Source organism: Mirounga leonina, unplaced genomic scaffold (genome assembly GCF_011800145.1).
Source record: "Mirounga leonina isolate KUSES-001 unplaced genomic scaffold, KU_Mleo_1.0 Mir_115, whole genome shotgun sequence".
In the NCBI taxonomy this organism is placed as follows: Eukaryota; Metazoa; Chordata; class Mammalia; order Carnivora; family Phocidae; genus Mirounga; species Mirounga leonina.
The window spans coordinates 52031133-52050565 of NW_023270268.1; the positions used below are offsets into that span (position 1 = coordinate 52031133).

Sequence of the window (19433 nt, forward strand, 5' to 3'; positions counted from 1 at the left end):
CAAAAAAAAAAAAAGTTAAAGAGGAAGAAAAGGCCATAACTAGAGTTAAGAAAATTATGAAAGGAAAAAAAATTACAGGTAAAAATACAAAGAGTAAAGGTAGTAGATTAATTACTTAAAAAGCCACTATGGAGGTTAAAACATAAACATAGTAAAATCCATTATATCTGCAAAAATTAGTTGAGGGATACACAAAAATATGTAAAATATGACCTTAAGTACATAGAATGTGGAGAGGGGAGAAAAAAAGTAGTGCTTTTAGGATGTGTTTGAACTTAAGTGACCATCAATTTAATATAGACTGAGAAACACAGAGGATTTTATATATGAACCAAACATTAACCACACATCAAAACCTATCATGGATACACAAAAAATAAACAGAAAGGAATCCAAGCAAACACTAAAGAAAGCCATCAAACCAGAAAGTAAGGGAACAAGCACAGAATAAAGGAACAGAGAGGAACTACAAAAACAACCAGACAACAGTTAACAAATGGCAATAAGTACATACTTCTTAATAATTACCTTAAATGTAAATGGACTAAATGTTCCACTCAAAAGACACTGGTTGAGTGGGTTTAAAAAAAAAAAAAAAAGACCCATCTATATCCTAAAAAAGACTCACTTTAGACCTATAGACACATAGAGACTGAATGTGAAGGGATGGAAAAACATTTCCAATTCAAATGGAAGCAAAAAAAATGAAATAAAATAACAACAGCAATACTTAGACAAAAAAGACGTTAAAACAAAGACTTTAGTAAGAGACAAAGAAGGGCACTACAAAATGATAAAGAGATTGATCCCATAAGAGTAGATAAAAATTGTAAACATCTATGCACCCAACACAGGAGCACCTAAATACATAAAGCAAATATTAACAGACATAAAGGGAGAAATGGATAACAATAAAATAATAGTAGAGGACTTTTAACAGCTCACCTACATCCAAGAATAGTTCATAAAGACAGAAAATCAAGAAGGAAACAGTGGCTTCGAACAACACATTAGACTAGATGGATCTAACAGGTAAGTACAGAACATTCCATCCAAAAAGAGCAGAAAACACATTCTTTTCAAAGTGAACATGGAACATTCTCCAGGTCAGAACACATGTTAGGCCACAAAACAAGTGTCAATAAATTTAAGAAGACTGAAATCATATTAATTATCTTTTCTAACCACAATGGTATGAAATTAGAAATCAATTATAAGAAAAAAAAAAAACTGGAAAAAACCCGCAAACATAGAGAGGCTAAACAACATGCTATTAAAAAACCAGTCAATAGGCGCCTGGGTGGCTCAGTTGGTTAAGCGACTGCCTTCGGCTCAGGTCATGATCCTGGAGTCCCGGGATCGAGTCCCGCATCGGGCTCCCTGCTCGGCAGGGAGTCTGCTTCTTCCTCTGACCCTCCTCCCTCTCATGCTCTCTGTCTCTCATTCTTCTCTCTCAAATAAATAAATAAAATCTTAAAAAAAAAAAAAAAACAGTCAATAAAGAAATCAAAACAAACCAACAACAACAAAAAAAACATATGGAGACAAATGAAAGTGAAAACACAATAGCCCAAATCTTTGGGACCCAGCAATAACAGTTCAAAGAGAGAAGTTTATAGTGATACAGGCCTAACTCAAATAAGAAAAATCTTGGGACTTCTGGAAAAGATGGCAGAGTAGAAGGATCCTTAGCTCAACTCATCCCAGGGATACAACTAGATAACACCCACATTAGTATAAATAACCCAGAAAATGACCTAAAGACTGGCAGAAGAGACTTTCCACAGCTAAATGTAGAGAACAGACTACACTGAGGGTAGAAAAGGTGGAGATGAGGTGCGGAGTCAGACCCAGGGGACTGTCCATGGGGAGGTATGCAGTGGACACGGAGAGGAGAGAGGAGTGGGGCAGATCCCCACCCCAGGCACCCCAGGCATGGGGGACCCTCACAAGGAAGATGGATTCCCATAACATTTGGCTTTGAAAACTAGAGGGGCCTAAAAATTAGTGGGGCTTAACACCTGGAACTTTAAAAATCAGTAGGCTTGGCTCTGGGAGAACTGGGAGGGTGGAGTCCCGGCCCTTAAAGAGACACCACAACAAACAGCCCCACTGAGATACGACATGGAAGCAACAGTTTGAAAAATGCCTGGGGTATATGGGAAGAAGTATTTGCTAATCTCAGAACATGTGCTGGAGATGCAGGGATCACGGGGAGACTTCTCCAAGAAGAAAAGAGCTGGCAGGCACCATATCCCTCTCCTGCCCCCTAGCCTAGATATACAGACACCTGTGGGAACCAGCATAGTGCCAACACTCTCCATCTAGTTTGTTAACAGCACATCCCACTACCACATGTCTCCATGCATCTGCCCCCTCCAGCCAGGCCGGGCTCAGCAGGGGTTTTTACAGGTGGCTGCAAGACCGCACCCATGGAACCACACAGACCTGGCTGGCACTGCATACCCTGCATCCATGTTTTCTTGCAGACCTACCCCATCCAATGCGCCCTTCACCAGAGCCCATCCAAAGTGGTGCCACAAGTCTGGCAGTGTGCAAGCAGCCCTCACAGGGGCAGCACCACTCCAAGGTGACTCCTACCCTGGGAGGGAGGGGAAGATAACCACACACACCAGTCCAACTGCAGCCCCAGCAGCGGACTGGGGGCAGACATATGGTCTGACTACAGACCCCACCCACCAATGAAAGCTTCCTGGGGGACAACACAGGGACTGCCCTGCAGTTCAGTGCTACTGCATCTTTGGTAAATGCCTAATCAGACTCAACTCAAGCCCACTAACAACACAGGGACAAAACCCTGCCCACAAACTGGCAAAGAGAGCTGTTGCATGATGTAACTGACTGGCAAGATGTAGCTGACTTTCCTAACATAAAAACAGAGAGTTAGACAAAATGAGGAGACAAGGAATAGGTCCCAAATGAAAGAATAGGACAAAATCACAGCAAAAGAGCTAAATGAAATGGAGATAAGTAATATGCCTCATAGAGAATTTAAAGTAATCATCATAAAGATACTGGACTTGAGAAAAGAGTGAAGAACCTCAATAAGACCTTCAACAAAAAGATAGGAAACATAAAAAAGAACCAGAGATGAAGAACTCAATAACTGATATTAAGAATACACTAGACAGAATAAATAGTAGACAAGAAGAAGCAGAAGAATGGATCAGCTCTGGAGGATGGAGTAATGGAAAGCAATCAAGCCTAACAGGAGAGAGAAAAAAATAATAATAATAAATGAAAATAGACTTAGGGAACTCAGCGACACCATCTAGTATAGTAACATTAGCTTTATAGGGATCCTAGAAGAAGAAGAGAGAAAAAAGGGGGCAGAAAATTTATTTCAAGAAATAATAGGTGAAAACTTCCCTAATCTGGGGAAGGAAAAAGAAATCCAGATCTAGTAGGCACACAGAGCCTCTAACAATAACAACCAAAGGAGGTCCATGCCAAGACACATAGTAATTAAAATGGCAATAAGTAGTAAATAAGAGAGAATTTTAAAAGCAGCAATTAAAAAGAAAATAGTTATGTACAAGGGAAACTCCACAAGGGTATCAACTGAGTTTTTAGCAGAAACTCTGTAGGCCAGAACAGAGTGGCATGATGTATTCCAAATGCTGATGGAAAGAAACCTGCAAGCAAAGTATTCTATCCATGGGCGCCTGGGTGGCACAGTCAGTTGAGCATCTGATTCTTGGTTTTGGCTCAGGTCATGATCTGAGGGTAGTGAGATCGAGCCCCACCTCGGGCTCCATGCTCAGCCCAGAGTCCGCTTGGGATTCTCTCTCCCTCTCCCTCGGCCTCTCCCCACTGTGCACTCTCTCTCTCTCAAATAAATAAATAAATTTTAAAAATATATATACTCTATCCAGCAAGGCTTTCATTCAGAATGAAGGAGAGATAAAGAGATAAAGAGTTTCCCAAACAAAAGTCAAAGAAAATCCATCACCATTAAACCAGCCCTATAGAAAATGTTAAAGGGGACACTTTGTGTAGAAAGGAAAGACCATAAGTAGGAGTAACAAAAGTAGGAAGCACAAAAGTGGTATTAAGTATATCTATAAAAATCAGTCAAGGATTCACAAAATAAAAGAATGTAAAATGTGACACCATATACCTAAAACGTGGGGGAAGAGGAGTAAAGAATGGGTTCAAACTTAAGTGACCATCAACTTAATATAGTAACCACTTAATATGGTAACCACAAATCAAAAATCAGTAATAGATATGCAAAAAATAAGGAGAAAGGAATCCAAGTATACCACCAAAGAGCAATGAGAGAAGAGATCAAGAGAAAAAAAAGGAACAGAGACAAAATACAAAAACCATAGAGCAACAAAACAATAAGTACATACCTCAATAATCAATAATACTATGAATGTAAATAGAGTAAATACTCTAATCAAAAGACCTCGGGTGATGGATGAATAAAAAAGCAAGACCCATCTCTATGCTGCCTACAAGGGATTAGTTTCAGTCCTAGACAAAGGCAGACTGAAAGTGAAGATATAAAAAAAGTATCATACAAATGGAGGGGAAAAGAAAGCAGGATAGCAATACTTATATCAGACAAAATATATTTGAAAGCAAAGACTAACAGAGACAAAGAAGGACAGTATGTAATCATAGAGCGAACAATCCAACAGGAAGTTATAAAAATTGTAAATATTTATGCACCAAACATGGGAGCACCAAAATACATAAACCAGCTAATAACAAACATAAAAGAAGTAATCGATAGTAATACAATAATAGTAGGGGACTTTAACACTTAACTTACATAAATGGATAGGTCATCCAAACAGATAACCAACAAGGAAACAGTGGCTTTGAATGATTCATTGGACCAGATGAATCTAACACATACATTCAGAGTATTTCATCAAAAACAGCAGAATACACATTCTTTTCAAGTACATTCTCCAGAATAGATCACATAATAGGCCACAAAACAAGTCTCAACAAATTCAAAAAGATCAAGGCCATACCATACATCTTTTCTGACCACAATGTTATGAAACTAGAAATCAATCATAAGAAAAATCTAGAAAGAGCACAAATACATGGAGGTTAGAGAACATGCTCCTAAACAACGAATGGGTCAATCAAGAAACCAAAGAGGAAATAAAAAAAAATACATGGAGACAAATGAAAATGAAAACACAACAGTCCAGTATCTTTGGGATGCAGCAAAAGCTGTTCTAAGAGGGAATTTTATTGCTATACAGGCCCACGTCAAGAAGCAATAAAAATCTCAAACAACCTAACCTTACATCTAAAGAGCAAGAAAAAGAACAAAACCAAAAAACAGTAGAAGGAAGGAAATTATAAATATTAGAGCAGAAATAAACAAAGTAGAAACTAAAAAAAACAATAGAACAGATCAATGAAACCAGAGCTGGTTCTTTGAAAAGATCAACAAAATTGATAAATCTTTAGTCAGACTCATTAAGAAAGAGAGAGATTGAGGGAGATTGAGAGAGAGATTGAGAGAGAGAGATATATAGGACTCAAACAAAATGAAAACTGAAAGAGGAGGAATAACAACCGACACTACAGAAAGACAAGGATTGTAAGAGAATATTATGAAAAATTATATGCTAACAAATTGGACAACCTAGAATTAAATTCCTAGAAACAGAGAACCTCCCAAAACTGAATCAGGAAGAAATAGAAAATTTGAACAGACTGACCACCAGCAATGAAATCCAATCAGTGGTCAAAAACTCCCAACAAACAGGACCAGAAGACTTCACAGGTGAATTCTACCAAACATTTAGAAGAGTTTATACTTATTCTTCTCCAACTATTCTGAAAAAACAGAAGGAAAGAAAGCTTATAAATTCATTTTATGAGCACTACCCTGATACCAAAACCAGATAAAGACACTACAAAGAAAGAGAACTACAATAATACCTTTTAAAAAGCATTCATCACGATCGAGTGGGATTTATTCCTGGGATGTAAGGGTGGTTCAATATCTGCAAGTCAATCAAACTGATTCATTATATCAATAAGAGAAAGGACAAAAACTGTACGATCATTTCAATAGGTACAGAAAAAAACATTTGACAAAGTACAACATCCATTCATGATTAAAAAAAAACAAAACACCTCAACAAAGTAGGTTTACAGGGAATACACTGCAACATAATAAAGGCCATAAATGAAAACTCACAGTTAACATCATACTCAATGGTGAAAACCTGAGAGCTTTCCTCTTATGGTCAGGAATAAGACAGATGTCCACTATAACCACTTTCTTCAACATAGTACTGCAAGACCTAGCTGCAGCAATCAGACAAGAAATAAAAGGCACTCAAACTGGTAAGGAAGCAGTACAATGTTCACAATCTGCAGATGACATGATACTATATAGAGAGAAAATCCTAAAGCCTCCACCAAAAAAAAACTACCAGAACTGATAAATTAATGCCATAAGGCCACAGGATACAAAAATCAATATACAGAAATCTGTTGCAGGGGCACGTGGGTGGCTCAGATTGTTAAGCATCTGCCTTCGGCTCGGGTCATGATCCCAGGGTCCTGGGATTGAGCCCCACGTCCAGCTCCTGGCTCAGCGGGGAGCCTGCTTCTCCCTCTGCCTCTCCCCCTGCTCGTGCTCTCTCTCTCTCTGTATCTCTGTGTCTTGAGTGAATAAATAAAATCTTAAAAAAAAAATCTGTTGCATTTCTATACACTAATAATGAGGCAGCACAAAGAGAAATTAAGAAAACAATCCCATTCATAATTGCACCAAAAAGTATAAAATACCTAAGAATAAAGTTAATCAAGGATGGTAAAAGTCCTATTCTCTGAAAACTATAAAGAATAAGTGAATGAGATTGAGGACGCCAGATACAAAAGTAAGGATATTCCATGCTCACAGATTGGAAGAAACAATATTGTTGAAATGTCTATACTACCCACAGCAATCTACACACTTAATGCAACCCCTATCAAAATACCAACAGCATTTTTCACAGAACTAGAACAAACAATCCTAAAATTTGTATGGAACCAAAAAAAAAAAGACCTTGGATAGGCAAAGCAATCTTGGGGGAAAAAAAAGAACAAAACTGGAGGTATCACACTCCCATATTTCAAGATATACTACAGAGCTGTAGTAATCAAAACAGTATGGTATTGACACAAAAATAGACACATAAAGCAACGGAACAGAATAGAGAGCCCAGAAATAAGCCCATGATTATATGGTCAATTAATCTTTTATAAAGGAGGCAAGAATATACAGTGGGAAAAAGGCAGTTTCTTCAACAAATGGTGTTGGGAAAACTGGACAGCTATAGATAAGAAAGAAACTGGACCACTTTCTCACACTATACACAAAAGTAAATTAAAAATGGATTAAAGACCTAAATGTGAGACCTGAAACTATAAAAATCCTAGAAGAGAACACAGGCAGTAATTTCTCTGATGTTGGTTATAGCAACATATTTATGGTTATGTCTCCTGAGGCCAGGGAAACAAAAGCAACAATAAACTACTGGGACTACTTCAGAATAAAAAGCTTCTGCACAGTAAAGGAATCAATAACACTAAAAGATAACCGACTGAATGGGAGAAGATATTTGCAAATGACATATCTGATAAAGGGTTAGTATCAAAAATATATAAAGAACTTCTACAACTCAACACAAAAAAACAAACAATCCAATTAAAAATGGGCAGAAAACATGAACAGACATTTCTCCCAAAAAGACACCCAGATAGCCAACAGACACATGAAAAGATGTTCAACATCAGTAATTATCAGGGAAATGCTAATCAAAACCATAATGAGATGTTGCCTAATAACACCTCTCAGAATGGCTAAAATCAAAATGCCAAGAAACAACAAGTGTTGGCGAGCATGTGGAGAAAAGGAACTCTTGAGCTCTATTGGTGGGAATGCAAACTGGTACAGCCACTATGGAAAACAGTATGCAGGTTCCTCAAAACGTTAAAAATAGAATTACCATATGATCCAGTAATTCCACTACTGGGGATTTACTCAAGAAATACAAAAAACAACTAATTAAAAAAGATATATGCACCACTATGTTTACTGAAGCATTATTTACAATAGCCAAATTATAGAAGCAGCCCAAGTGTCCATCGATAGATGAATGGTATATATACACAGTGGAGTATTATTCAGCCTTAAAAAGGAATGAAATCTTGCCATTTGTAACAACATGGATAGACCTACAGGGTATAGTGCTAAGTGAAGTAAGTCAATCAGAGAAAGACAAATACCATATAATTTCATTCATTTGTAGAATTTAAGACAAAGCAAAGGACCAAAAAATAAAATAGATGCACCAAAAAAGACTCTTAAGTCTAGAGAACAAAGTCATGGTTACCAGAGGGGAGGTGGGTGGGGGTGGGTGAAATACGTGATGGGGATTAAGAGTATACTCATCATGATAAGCACTGAGTAATGTATAGAATTGTTGAATCACTACATTTTATACCTGGAACTCATATAACACTGTTAACTATACTAAAATTATGATTTAAAAAATACAAAGAGCTTTCAGAGTAAGCTAACTACAAAGAATACCTGCATAAACAAATATCTGAGATAAATTCAATTGGTATCTCTTGAGTAACTTCTCCTGAAAGAAATAATTTATTTTGGGGGTTAATAAAGATAAGTTTGTTTAGTGTTATTAAATGGCATAAAGGAAATAACAAAATGACTGTACAAGGGAATGTCACACATTCTTTAAAAAGTTTTATTAAGTTTTATGACTCAGTTTCCTACTGTCAATAAAATAACAGACCATCCTTTTTGATAAAAAAAGGAAATTCATATGGAAAATAATTTTTAAAACAATGATAAAAAAATAAGAAAAATCATAAACAACAAGCGTACCCCTACAGGAGCTAGAAAAAGAACAAACAGGGGCACCTGGGTGGCTCAGTCATTAAGCATCGGTCTTCAGCTCAGGTCATGATCCCAGGGTCCTGGGATCGAGCCCCACATCGGGCTCCCTGCTCAGCAGGAAGCCTGCTTCTCCCTCTCCCACTCCCCCTGCTTGTGTTCCTGCTCTTGCTATCTCTCTCTGTCAAATAAATAAATAAAATCTTCAAAAAATTTTTTAAAAAAGAAAAAGAACAAACAAAGCCAAAGCTAACAGAAGAAATAATAAGGACTAGAGCAGAAGGAAATGAAATAGAGACTAAAGAAACAATAGAAAAGCCCAATGAAACCAAGGGCTGGTTCTTTGAAAAGATAAACAAAATTGATAACTCTTTAGATAAAGTTATCAATAGAGGACTCAAATAAAACAAGAATAAAAATGTAAATTATTGCTGTAATAAATAAATAAATAAAACCAGAAATGAAACAGAAACACTACTGACACCACAAAAACACAAAGAAGCAGAAGAGAATATTACGAAAAAGTATGTGCCAAATATTAGATAACCTAGAAAAAATGGATAAATTTTTAGAAACATACAATCCTCCAAAACTGAACCAGGAAGAAACAGAAAATTTGAACTGACCAATTACTAGTAATAAAATTGAATCAGTAGTAATAAAAACTCCCTACAAAAGTCAGAACCAGGCCAGCATTACCTGATGCCAAAACCAGATAAAGACTGTACAAAAAAAGAAAACCACAGGCCAATATTTCTAGTAAATATACATGCAAAAATAGTTAACAAAATATTAGCAAACTGGTATCAACTATATATTAAAAGGATCGTTCAACATAATCAAGTGAGATTTATTCCAGGGATGCAACAGTGGTTCAACATTTGCAAATCAATCAACGTGATACATCATATCAACAAGGGAAAGGATAAAAACCATATGATCATCTCTGTAGATGTAGAAAAATACAACAGCAAACCAACTCTCTTTCAACACTGTGCTCACCCATCCGGCAGCTACAGCCCCTTACTTTCTTGTACTCCCCTTTACAGCTCAATTCCTTGAAAGAGATGGAGTGACCACTTCCCTTCTCCCAGTCTTTCCCAACATACTTCACTCAGGTGTTTGCCCACACTGTACCAGTGAGACAGCTCTGGACAAGCTCTCCAGTCACTTCCAACCATACTAAGCCAAATGCTCAATCTCAGGCCTCTTCGTACGTGATTCTCTGGCAGCACTGGATACAGTCAAGCTTCATCCTCGAAATACCTTCTTTTCTCATATCTGCAACCTCTGGAGTTGCAAGTGTTGCAGGACTCCATACAGAACTTCTCTTCTCTATCTACACATTCTCTGTGATGTCATCCACTCTTGTGGCTTTAAATACCATCTACATGGTAATTTAGTAGAATTTAATCTGCCCCAAATCAAGCTCATGTCTTCCCAAATCTGTTCCCCCCTGGAGTCTTCCCCAATCAGTAAATGAAAACTCTATCCTTCCAGTTACTCAGGTCAGAATCCTAAGATTCATCCCTGACTTTTCTCCTTCTTGGATAGATCTACATCCAACCCATCAACAAACAGTGTTGGTCTGACTTCAAACTATATGAAGATTGCAAACACTTCTCACCACCTCCACTTCTACCACCGGTCCCAGTCACCCCCAGGCCTTGTCTAGATTATTGCAACACTTCCCTGGTCTCCCTGCTTCCACTGTTGTCTCTCTCTGGTCTGTTCTCAAAACAGCAGCCAGAATGATGGTATTTTAAGTCAGATCATGTCACTCCTGTGCTAAAAACCCTCTAAAGAGTAAAAGACAAGGTTCTTCTACTGGCCTGTGAGGCCTTACAGGAACTGGTCCTCTCCATTTGATTTCATCTTCTGGTGCACTCTCCTTGCTGACTCTGTTCCGGTCACAGTAGCCCTATACCCCACTACTATTTCTCCAACCCATCAGCCACACTGCTGTCCTCAGTTCCTTTTGCCTGAAATTGTCTTCCCTTATGGAGGCAGGGCTCACTCACTTCCCCTAGGTCTCTGCTCCACTGTCACCCCTGCTCAAATGAAAGGGGTCTTACCTGAGAAAATATAAGTAGCAATTCTATCAATCCCTTGCATTCCCTTCTCCCTGATTTTTTCCATAGCACTTACTACCACCATTTGATACCTATTAACTATTTATTAGTCCACTGTCTTTATCTTCTCTCACCAGAATTAATTTCAGTGAGGGCAGCTACACTGTGTTTTTTGTTCACTGCTAGGTCCACGGTCTCTAAAACTATACCTGGTCCGTTGCAGGCATGGACATATTTACTGAATGAATGAAATGCAAGTAAAACTGTGTCCATAAAACTAAGAAATTCACATTAATTTAGTCTTAGAACACTGCATTGGTTGTATCTCTTATGACATAAATTGACTTTCGGGATTTTCTCTTACCCATTGGTTAACACTGCTGATCTGTGCCATGTAGTAGTGTAAGAACTGGGTTGTCTTTTCCCACATCACGTAAGAGCTGCCAAGAAAAGCCAAATCCCAAATGGGTCTCAGAGAGGGATCAATATGTCCATGACTGTCTGAGAGGAAGAAAAAAAAAGGACATTTTCATTATGGCATTTTGGAGACACAATTTCGTATGTTTCAGGAACGTAAGCTCAGCCACATCAGTCCTCTCTTACAGCAAGACCTTGTGCTGGACACGACTTGTTCTTACCTGTTTCTACATCATATGCTGATTTATGTGCTTCAACGTGTCCTGCTGAGTAAAGCTACTATAAAAAAAATTAAGGGCTCTTTGCTGTACCATATTAACGCAAAGTAACAGCTATAATGATACTCAAAGTTAATCTAAAGTCTTCTTAGTTGAGAAGCATTTTAAAATTAGATTGAAAAGTCTATCAGTTCTCTTCTCCACATTACCTTCTGGTCCGGGTCTGCAGTCCTTGCAATGGTCTTTACCAATTGCCAAATGTCTGTCCTCTGATCATTGGCTTTAAAGCTAATCAATGAATTGGCAGTATCTCGGTTACTGATTTTGAACACATGAAGAAATCAAGCGAGTTTTTTCTGTGGTATTGTTTTTGGAACTGCCATCTTTTCATTTTAGCATACTTCATAAAAACCTACTTCATATCAGACACTGCTAGAGGTAGGGATACAATGATAAGAAATTACCTTTTGTGACTTTCAGGAACTCAAATTTTAGCACATAATTAATCTATGAGATAACTGCTCATGGACCATCATTTTATGCAATTTGGTGGAGATATCCTTAGTTTAAATAAAGGCTAAATAATAGTATAATATGTGAAGGATAGGAACAAACTTATTAGGAAACTAATCCTCCTCGGAAAAATAATCTTTAGCACAAATTCTTCTCTGTACGGGTGGAACTTGACTTGGCTGGCTTAGAATGATGGTCGATTCAAGGTGCCGCAAGAGACCCGAAGATGGGTCCCTACCCTCCACTTGCTGACACTGCAGAAACACAGCTGATACCTTCCTCAAGAGGAGGAGGATCAAAATGCTGACAGAGCACAGGGAAGGGAGAGGTTTCTTTAGGCTGGAGAAGTCTGGGGAAAGCTTCACAGAGAGGAGGTTTGAGCTGAGCCTCGGACTCCTGTGGTGTATGAGAGGGTGGGAGTGAGAGAGAGTGAGAGCTTCCTTCATCCAGCTACCCATCACGGGCTTCACCTTACGTGCCACTGTGAGCTCAACAAAGCCCACTGCTAGCAGGCGAGTTTGTTACACGAAATGCTGGGAATAACAGGGACAGCTGAACGTAAAAATGTGGGCAGCACTGCTAGAGAATCACTCAGGTGGCTGGACTTGGGCTGGTTCTTCCCAGGTCTTCAGTCTTTTCTTCTGTAGTGTACTTGGGCTCATCTAAAGGAGGCTTGTAAATTCATTAGAAAAGTGAAAATTGTACTCATCATAAAGACCAAATGACCACTTTTTTAGGGGAAAAACAGTGTGGAGCAAGGATATCCTGAAACGGATTAAATGGTCTCACCTATCAATTGTAGAGAACGTTGCCCTACAGAGCCCAGAGCCCCGGACTGACTACATGTTGAACTGAGGCTGCTGAGATGCGAACTGGCCAATCCAAGGACAGCTCCACAGTTCTGACTCACTTCTGTCTAAAACCAAACCTTTCCAGTTTTAATAATTTTGTGTACGCAGATAGGCTATAAATAGTACCATTATATGCCTCCACTGAACTTAAAGTGACAACAGAACTTGTAAATTGTTAATAAAAAGGTGTCTTCTATTAAAGAAGTTCTTGGAACTTCATGCCACACTAAGTTAGATTGTTACAGAATGATCCTTGTGGGCATGTAGGACTTACTAACTGAACATAAGGCAGTTTACCTTCACTATTAAAAAGTGTCCAAAATCTAGTGATCCCAAAGCAAATATTCAAAGAAAAGGTCTTATATAATTTCTAAAATTTGTTTTAAGGAGAATATATAAAATCTTATTTCCCCAGCTAATGCAAAAGGGGGGAAAATTCCTAAATAACTGTAGATTGTAAGCATCAGTCATTATCCCATTTATTTCAGACAGTACTAAATATAAGCAAATTCTACTACAACGTAAGATTTTGAATTATCCCTCATAATTCTTTGGAACAGGATTTAAGCTGAGTTGTCAAAGAATTACTATGAGAAACATCCAAGCTTCTGAATTCTAGAAAGGCAAGGAGCAGTATTCTGCCTGCAGGTTTTTAAGACTACTTAGTCTTGACAAATGGAGGGGGCACAGATGCACTCAGGAGTGGAGACCACAGGTCCCGCCATGTGGACATGGGTCCGTTACAGTCGCTGGTAAATGTCCCTCGCAAATGAGGGAGCTGGAGAGAGTGTGGGATGTGGAGTGCCACAGTGGCAAGATGTCAAGTTTAATACCCAAGCACAAGTCCAGAGATGACTTTTGTGGTTTTGCAAATTGGATTTGCCAGTAAGTGCTGAGTCTCACTCTGCCCACACACGCACTCAATAGTACTGAGCATAAGAAAAAATGAGCCCTGCTTCACTTCAGCTGAGTCATTTGGGAGGGCAGGGCTCATTTCTTATTAAAGACGGCACTGCTGCCCATTAGCTCTTGACCTAAATGAGACAAACTTGATTCCGCGGCAGCCTCCCAGCAAGGCCCGGAGACAGCTGGCTCACCCAGCCCTGCACCCAAGTCTGCAGTGGGCCCCGTGGGGCTCTGGCGATGGTGTCTCATCACGTAAGTTTCCAAGGCCAACACCACAAATCTTTAGAAATGTCGCCTCAGGCGCTGGACTCAGCCCTGAAAACTGCCCCCCCTCCCCTGCCACGTTCTTATCCTGTGGCAACTCTACCTCTTCTTTGAAGGTTGAGCTCTTGCCCTGACCCTTGTCTGGGATGGGAAGTGGGGAGATTAAAAGGGCACAGAGAGCTCTTGATGGAGTTACCATACTGTCCTGGAGATGAAGAACAGGAAATTGAGACTTCTGAGTTCTGTTTGAATAATGAGGTGTACCACATTCTATAGATGAATTAAAGTGCCACTTTGGGGATAAAAATGTAAATGATAATTCTATTTAAGATTCAGTCATTACATACATTTCCTAATACAGAAATTCCAGACACTACTTCGTACCAGGTATGCTGACTACATCCAACGGGGTTTTAAGTTGCTTCATGTGCGTGTAAAGCAGGTAATCCTCTTGTTGTCTTTTGTTCTTCTCGATGAGCCGTGTACAAGTTACATTAATGGCCGGTCTGGGTTTCTGATTCCTGAAAAACACTCGAGCAGAACATTTCCCCAAACGTTCCTCACCATCCTGAAATAAAGATTTTGGAATTAAACAGAATGGCTACTTATCACTCCCCACCGACCCCAATTACATAGGTACACACAGGATTGAGAAGTTCCTCGTATGTGGCAGGATGCATTGGCATCAATATAGAGGCAGTGGTCTTGGCTTTGTGGAAAGTGATTTTTGTGCTCACAGCTGAACACAACAGTCCTTCACTATTTGCTGTCATTTAAACTCCTGCTTTCTGACGATGCCCTTATACAGTAATGCTGGGCATATTCGAAAGAAAGATAAGATTGTTGATGTCTGTTGAGTACTGCTTGGTTCAAACCTCAAGGACAGTAGGTACTTTACTCTCCACTGTGGACCAACACAATGCTCAGCTGGACCTCACACTTGCTAACTTGAGCCAGAAGATGAAGCTGGTTCCCATTAACAAAAGTGACAACATCCTCATACTGCCTTATGAATTCAGTTCTCTTATACCAACTTTACAGATTAAGATACTGAAGTCTAAGGAGGAACCTACTCCAAGGTCTCACAGCTAGTAAATGCTAAGCCCGGAATTGAGCTCACGTCTGTCTGACGCCAAAGCCTGGCTCTATACTAACTCCATCTCTCTACTCCAAGATCTCATCTGGAAGGAATGGAGGCAGATGTCACCCAAAATAGACCAATCCAAGGGATGTTTGTTTGCATTTGTATTTAAATGCAGACATACTGAGTATTCTGGGATCACCCTCGCTTTTCTTCCAATCCAGAGACACCTGGAGGTAGACAACTGGATGCTTCAATGCATGACTCAACCATAGGACAGTGCTTCTCCATCCTCATAGGTCACAAATTCCTTACCCCAACAACAACGACAACAAAAAGCCAGAATCTATTCCCAGAAAGGTGCACGTATGCTCAGACCCTCACCACTGAGCCTAGAATTGGCGGAAGTTCGTGGGCCTCTAGTCATGGCCCCACCCAAACCCACCCATGGGCCCCTAGTTAAGAACTCCTGTTACCAAGTGGTTGATTGAGCAGTTCAGTTCTTTTCACTTTTACAGTCATTGAAACTGGATGACAACAACCAAAAAGAAACTTTAAACAAAAAAGCCCACAAGGAAACAAATTTTAATGAAAGTTGGATCTGCTTAGTGAGTCCATGTCTAGCACTAACTCAAAAAACTGAAGTATGCTTTCCAACGGGAGGCTCTACCTCCTGTGAGTGCTACTTGGAATGAGAGGAAATTTCAGTAGTGCATTAAAATCCCAATTATCGGCTGCAACAAAGAAGGTGAAGGGTGCATCCCAGAAGAGGCTTTATCAAAGGCAGAATAGAGAGCTGGCACACAATCTCCTTTGATGTCTAAGCCGTTTCCAGGAAAGAGAAAAGGAACTGGGTATTGTTCCCTTTTGTTTTCCTTCCCTTTTGCCCCCCCACCCCAAAACAGCTCCACAGAATCAAAGCAAAGCACTCTCCTCATCCTCTGAAATGGAACATTTCAATTAGCTAGCTGTGCTCTTCACAGAAACACTGTTAGTCAAAATAATCTAGTAATTGTTTTCCCTTTAGCTTTAATCTAACACTTTCAGTTTGTAACACTAGAAATCAAAGGGGTCTTCCTTATGCTTTAAGAAAATGTTTAATTCTTAGGTGAAGTAGCAAAGTCAGAATACACCGTTATCTTGTTAGCACTTGTTTCTGTGTACTGGTAAGCATTCTTCCAGAAGCCTCCCTCTGGGCTGGGGGGTGGGGGTCATGCCTTCCCCTCGGAAGCTCTGCCCCCCGAGATACTTGAATGCAATGCTGCCTACTTTGACTCATGCACCACACAAAGAGCATCTGGGCTGCTCTCCACCCAAGTTCCAGCTACTGACTCCCAACTCAGCCCAGCACACGGCAGTTCATCTGGCTCTAATCTGTGTATGAGTCTTCTCTTTACTCTCTTCCTAAGAATGGGTAAAGGAAACTTGACAACCATGACCTGGCTTGGTCAGGATCGTAGAGACATTAATAATGTCTGTGGCATACATTGGTACCGCTCTGTGTTTTCTAGAATACTTTTGTACGGGAGCTCCTGGAATCGGCCTCATAGGATGCCAGCCTGCTAACGAGAAATGTCAACAGCTGACAGGAAGAGGAACGGGTTGACATTTGGGAGTGAGTCATTCTAAGCATTCAGAGGTGCTAGAAGGGGTACCAAAGGGACTGTGAAATTCCCTCCCAGGGGCAAAGGAAGGAGGGGACGGTGGCTCTGGGGACTGTTTTAAATGCAACCCTGCATAAGGCCATGAAGTTGAAGGAGTTCCATCGTGGGTTCCTGTTAGTTCTGTTCTTCAAGTCTTGAGAAGAGAAAACAAAGCATAAAAAAAACCAAACCAGAAGCTAACCTCCAGGTCACTATATATTCAGATTTTCACTTTTTAAAAAAATAAATCCCCATGAGCTGCTAATTTGGATACTTCACCAATTACGGCAGCTTACCTCTCGGTTATAGTGATCTGTGGTAAACACCAGGTCAACTTGACATTCCTTCTTTGGATTAACCTGAGACATAGAAACAGAATCTTAGCCTAGTAGAAGCTCTGTTAACATCGTCCTATTGAAGAATCACTCTCGTGACATAGCATGGCATGCAAATGGTAGCTGTAGCATTTATAATGGAATAAAAGCAGTCCTTTTTTGCAAGGAGAAAAGATCTCAAATTTTGCTCTGATCATGATATTCTGCTTGCTAGTGGGACACATACTCACAAAGGGGAGTTCAGAAGGGAAATGGTTGTATTGAGGGGGCCAGTTGGCTTTGTGAGAGCAGGCACGTGCAGGCCAGGCTGGCAGGAAGCACCTCTCCCTGCCCCACCCCGGGCGCCCGTGCATCCGTGCATCCGGGAGGTCGCTGGCCAGGGAGAGCCCGCATGCTGCTCACGGTCATGGTCAAGAGGGAAGACGGCGGCAATGGTGCACCCCATTATAGATAATGGGTTTTCAGATGGTGGTAAATGAAGAAGGGGGGATGGGCATTAGTGGCTACTTCCACTAAGGTGGCCGAGGAGAACACCCTGAGGAGGATGCCTCAGCTCCAACACACAGTGGGGAAGCAGCCACCCCTCAGACCTTGGGGCAGAGGGGACCCGCCGCTGAGGCCGGAGGTCTAGGACAGGATGGAGTACCGACACTGAAGATCCTCAGATGTATGGCCTCTCCCTCGCTGGCAGCTTTCACCAGCGGGTGTACTTCTAAACTCTGGAAATGCACGTGTAGCCTTTTAAACTTGTCATCGATTCCAATGCATAGTTTTAGACTTGACAAAGCCATATCACTGAGGCAATTTCAACTGTTTAGAAGAACTTCATGCTATTTGCCATCAAGTTGGAAACATCAATTTTCTTTGACTCTTAGCCCAGGAACACAACAACCAAACAGGATAGTTTTGTTTTTTTTTTTTAAAGATTTTATTTATTTATTTTGACAGAGAGAGACAGGGAGAGAGGGAACACAAGCAGGGGGAGTGGGAGAGGGAGAAGCAGGCTTCCTGCTGAGCAGGGAGCCTGATGTGGGGCTCGATCCCAGGACCCTGAGATCATGACCTGAGCTGAAGGCAGACACTTAATGACTGAGCCACCCAGGCGCCCCAGAGGATAGTTATTTTAAATAGGCCAGATACCATCCATTCCTATTTTAAATCCTTAAACAATTCTGAAAAGCTGGAGAATGGAGGGCTAGGATTCTCTGGCAATCATTTATGCAAAGAATATTTAAACATGTGAATGTAGAGATGTCACTGTGGTGGGGGAGGGGCTGAGGAGTGGGGAGCACCCAGAGCACAGCACAGGGGTAGTTTGCTTAGGACTCATTTTCAATCTTGAAAAAGTTCTGGTGTAAGCTGCAACACAGATTTCAATTTACAGAATTCACACGCACCAGTCTGACTTCTCCTTCCTTCACTGTTCACCACCCACCCTGCCAAGCACGGTGTGTGGGATGGGATACAAAGAAATAGAACATCCAGTCCAGCCTTACCAGAGACCCCCTTCTACTGTGGCAACAGGCAAGTCACTAGAGACAGAGTGTTCATCAGTGTGGCCGAAAGCTGCACGTGTGCAGGGTGCTAAGTGTGGGGAGGCTACAGCAAGGGAGGCCTGAACTAGCTCTTTGAGGTGTGGGAATAGAGTACAAGGGCTGGCATTCCAGGGGAGGCAATGAAGCTAGAAAAAAGAATGTGGGGAGAATGGCACAAGGTCATGGAAAGCTTTTTTTTTTTAAATGAAGAGGACTTGGAACTTGATCCTGAACTCAGAGGGGGAGGGAGGCCCCAGTAAACATAACTACAATACTTAAGGTGTTGGAAGGATAAGATATGGCATTAAAAGGGCTTAGACAGGGTCAGGGTAAAAGTTCAATGTATGGTCACTATTTTTATCATTAGTAAAATCTATGGACCTGAGGGAGAGAAAGAACTATGCTGGAAATTCGAGTCTGGCCCAAGTTCCAGGTTAGGGAAGAAGGGCAACACAGACTCAAGTTTGCTTTTACTTTGGTTTACTCCTGCCTGAAGCTCCCAATGAGTGGTTAACGGGTTTGAGATCTGCTCCAGGGTCACTGGATAAGGCTCTCCATGGCCTCAGTCTCCGAGACTCCTGAAGTTTGGGATCTTTGCTTCCCGAGTCAAAGGAACACAGGAATGATGGGCTTGCTGCCTGTGACTCCCCCACCACACTGGGACCCACCAAGAACTAGTACTCA

At 40.6% G+C, this 19433-nt stretch overlaps 1 protein-coding gene across 1 annotated transcript in view; it reads right to left on the reverse strand.

Annotated features, from left to right (window-relative positions):
• RARRES1 (retinoic acid receptor responder 1) overlaps positions 1-19433 on the reverse strand; it is a 48578-nt gene that overhangs the window by 15532 nt on the left and 13613 nt on the right. Inside the window, exons 2-4 of the mRNA XM_034997931.1 lie at positions 17176-17238; positions 14540-14723; positions 11351-11487 (exon numbers count right to left, since the gene is read on the reverse strand). Coding sequence (XP_034853822.1) covers positions 11351-11487; positions 14540-14723; positions 17176-17238 — 384 coding nt within the window. The remainder of the gene's footprint in view (positions 1-11350; positions 11488-14539; positions 14724-17175; positions 17239-19433) is intronic.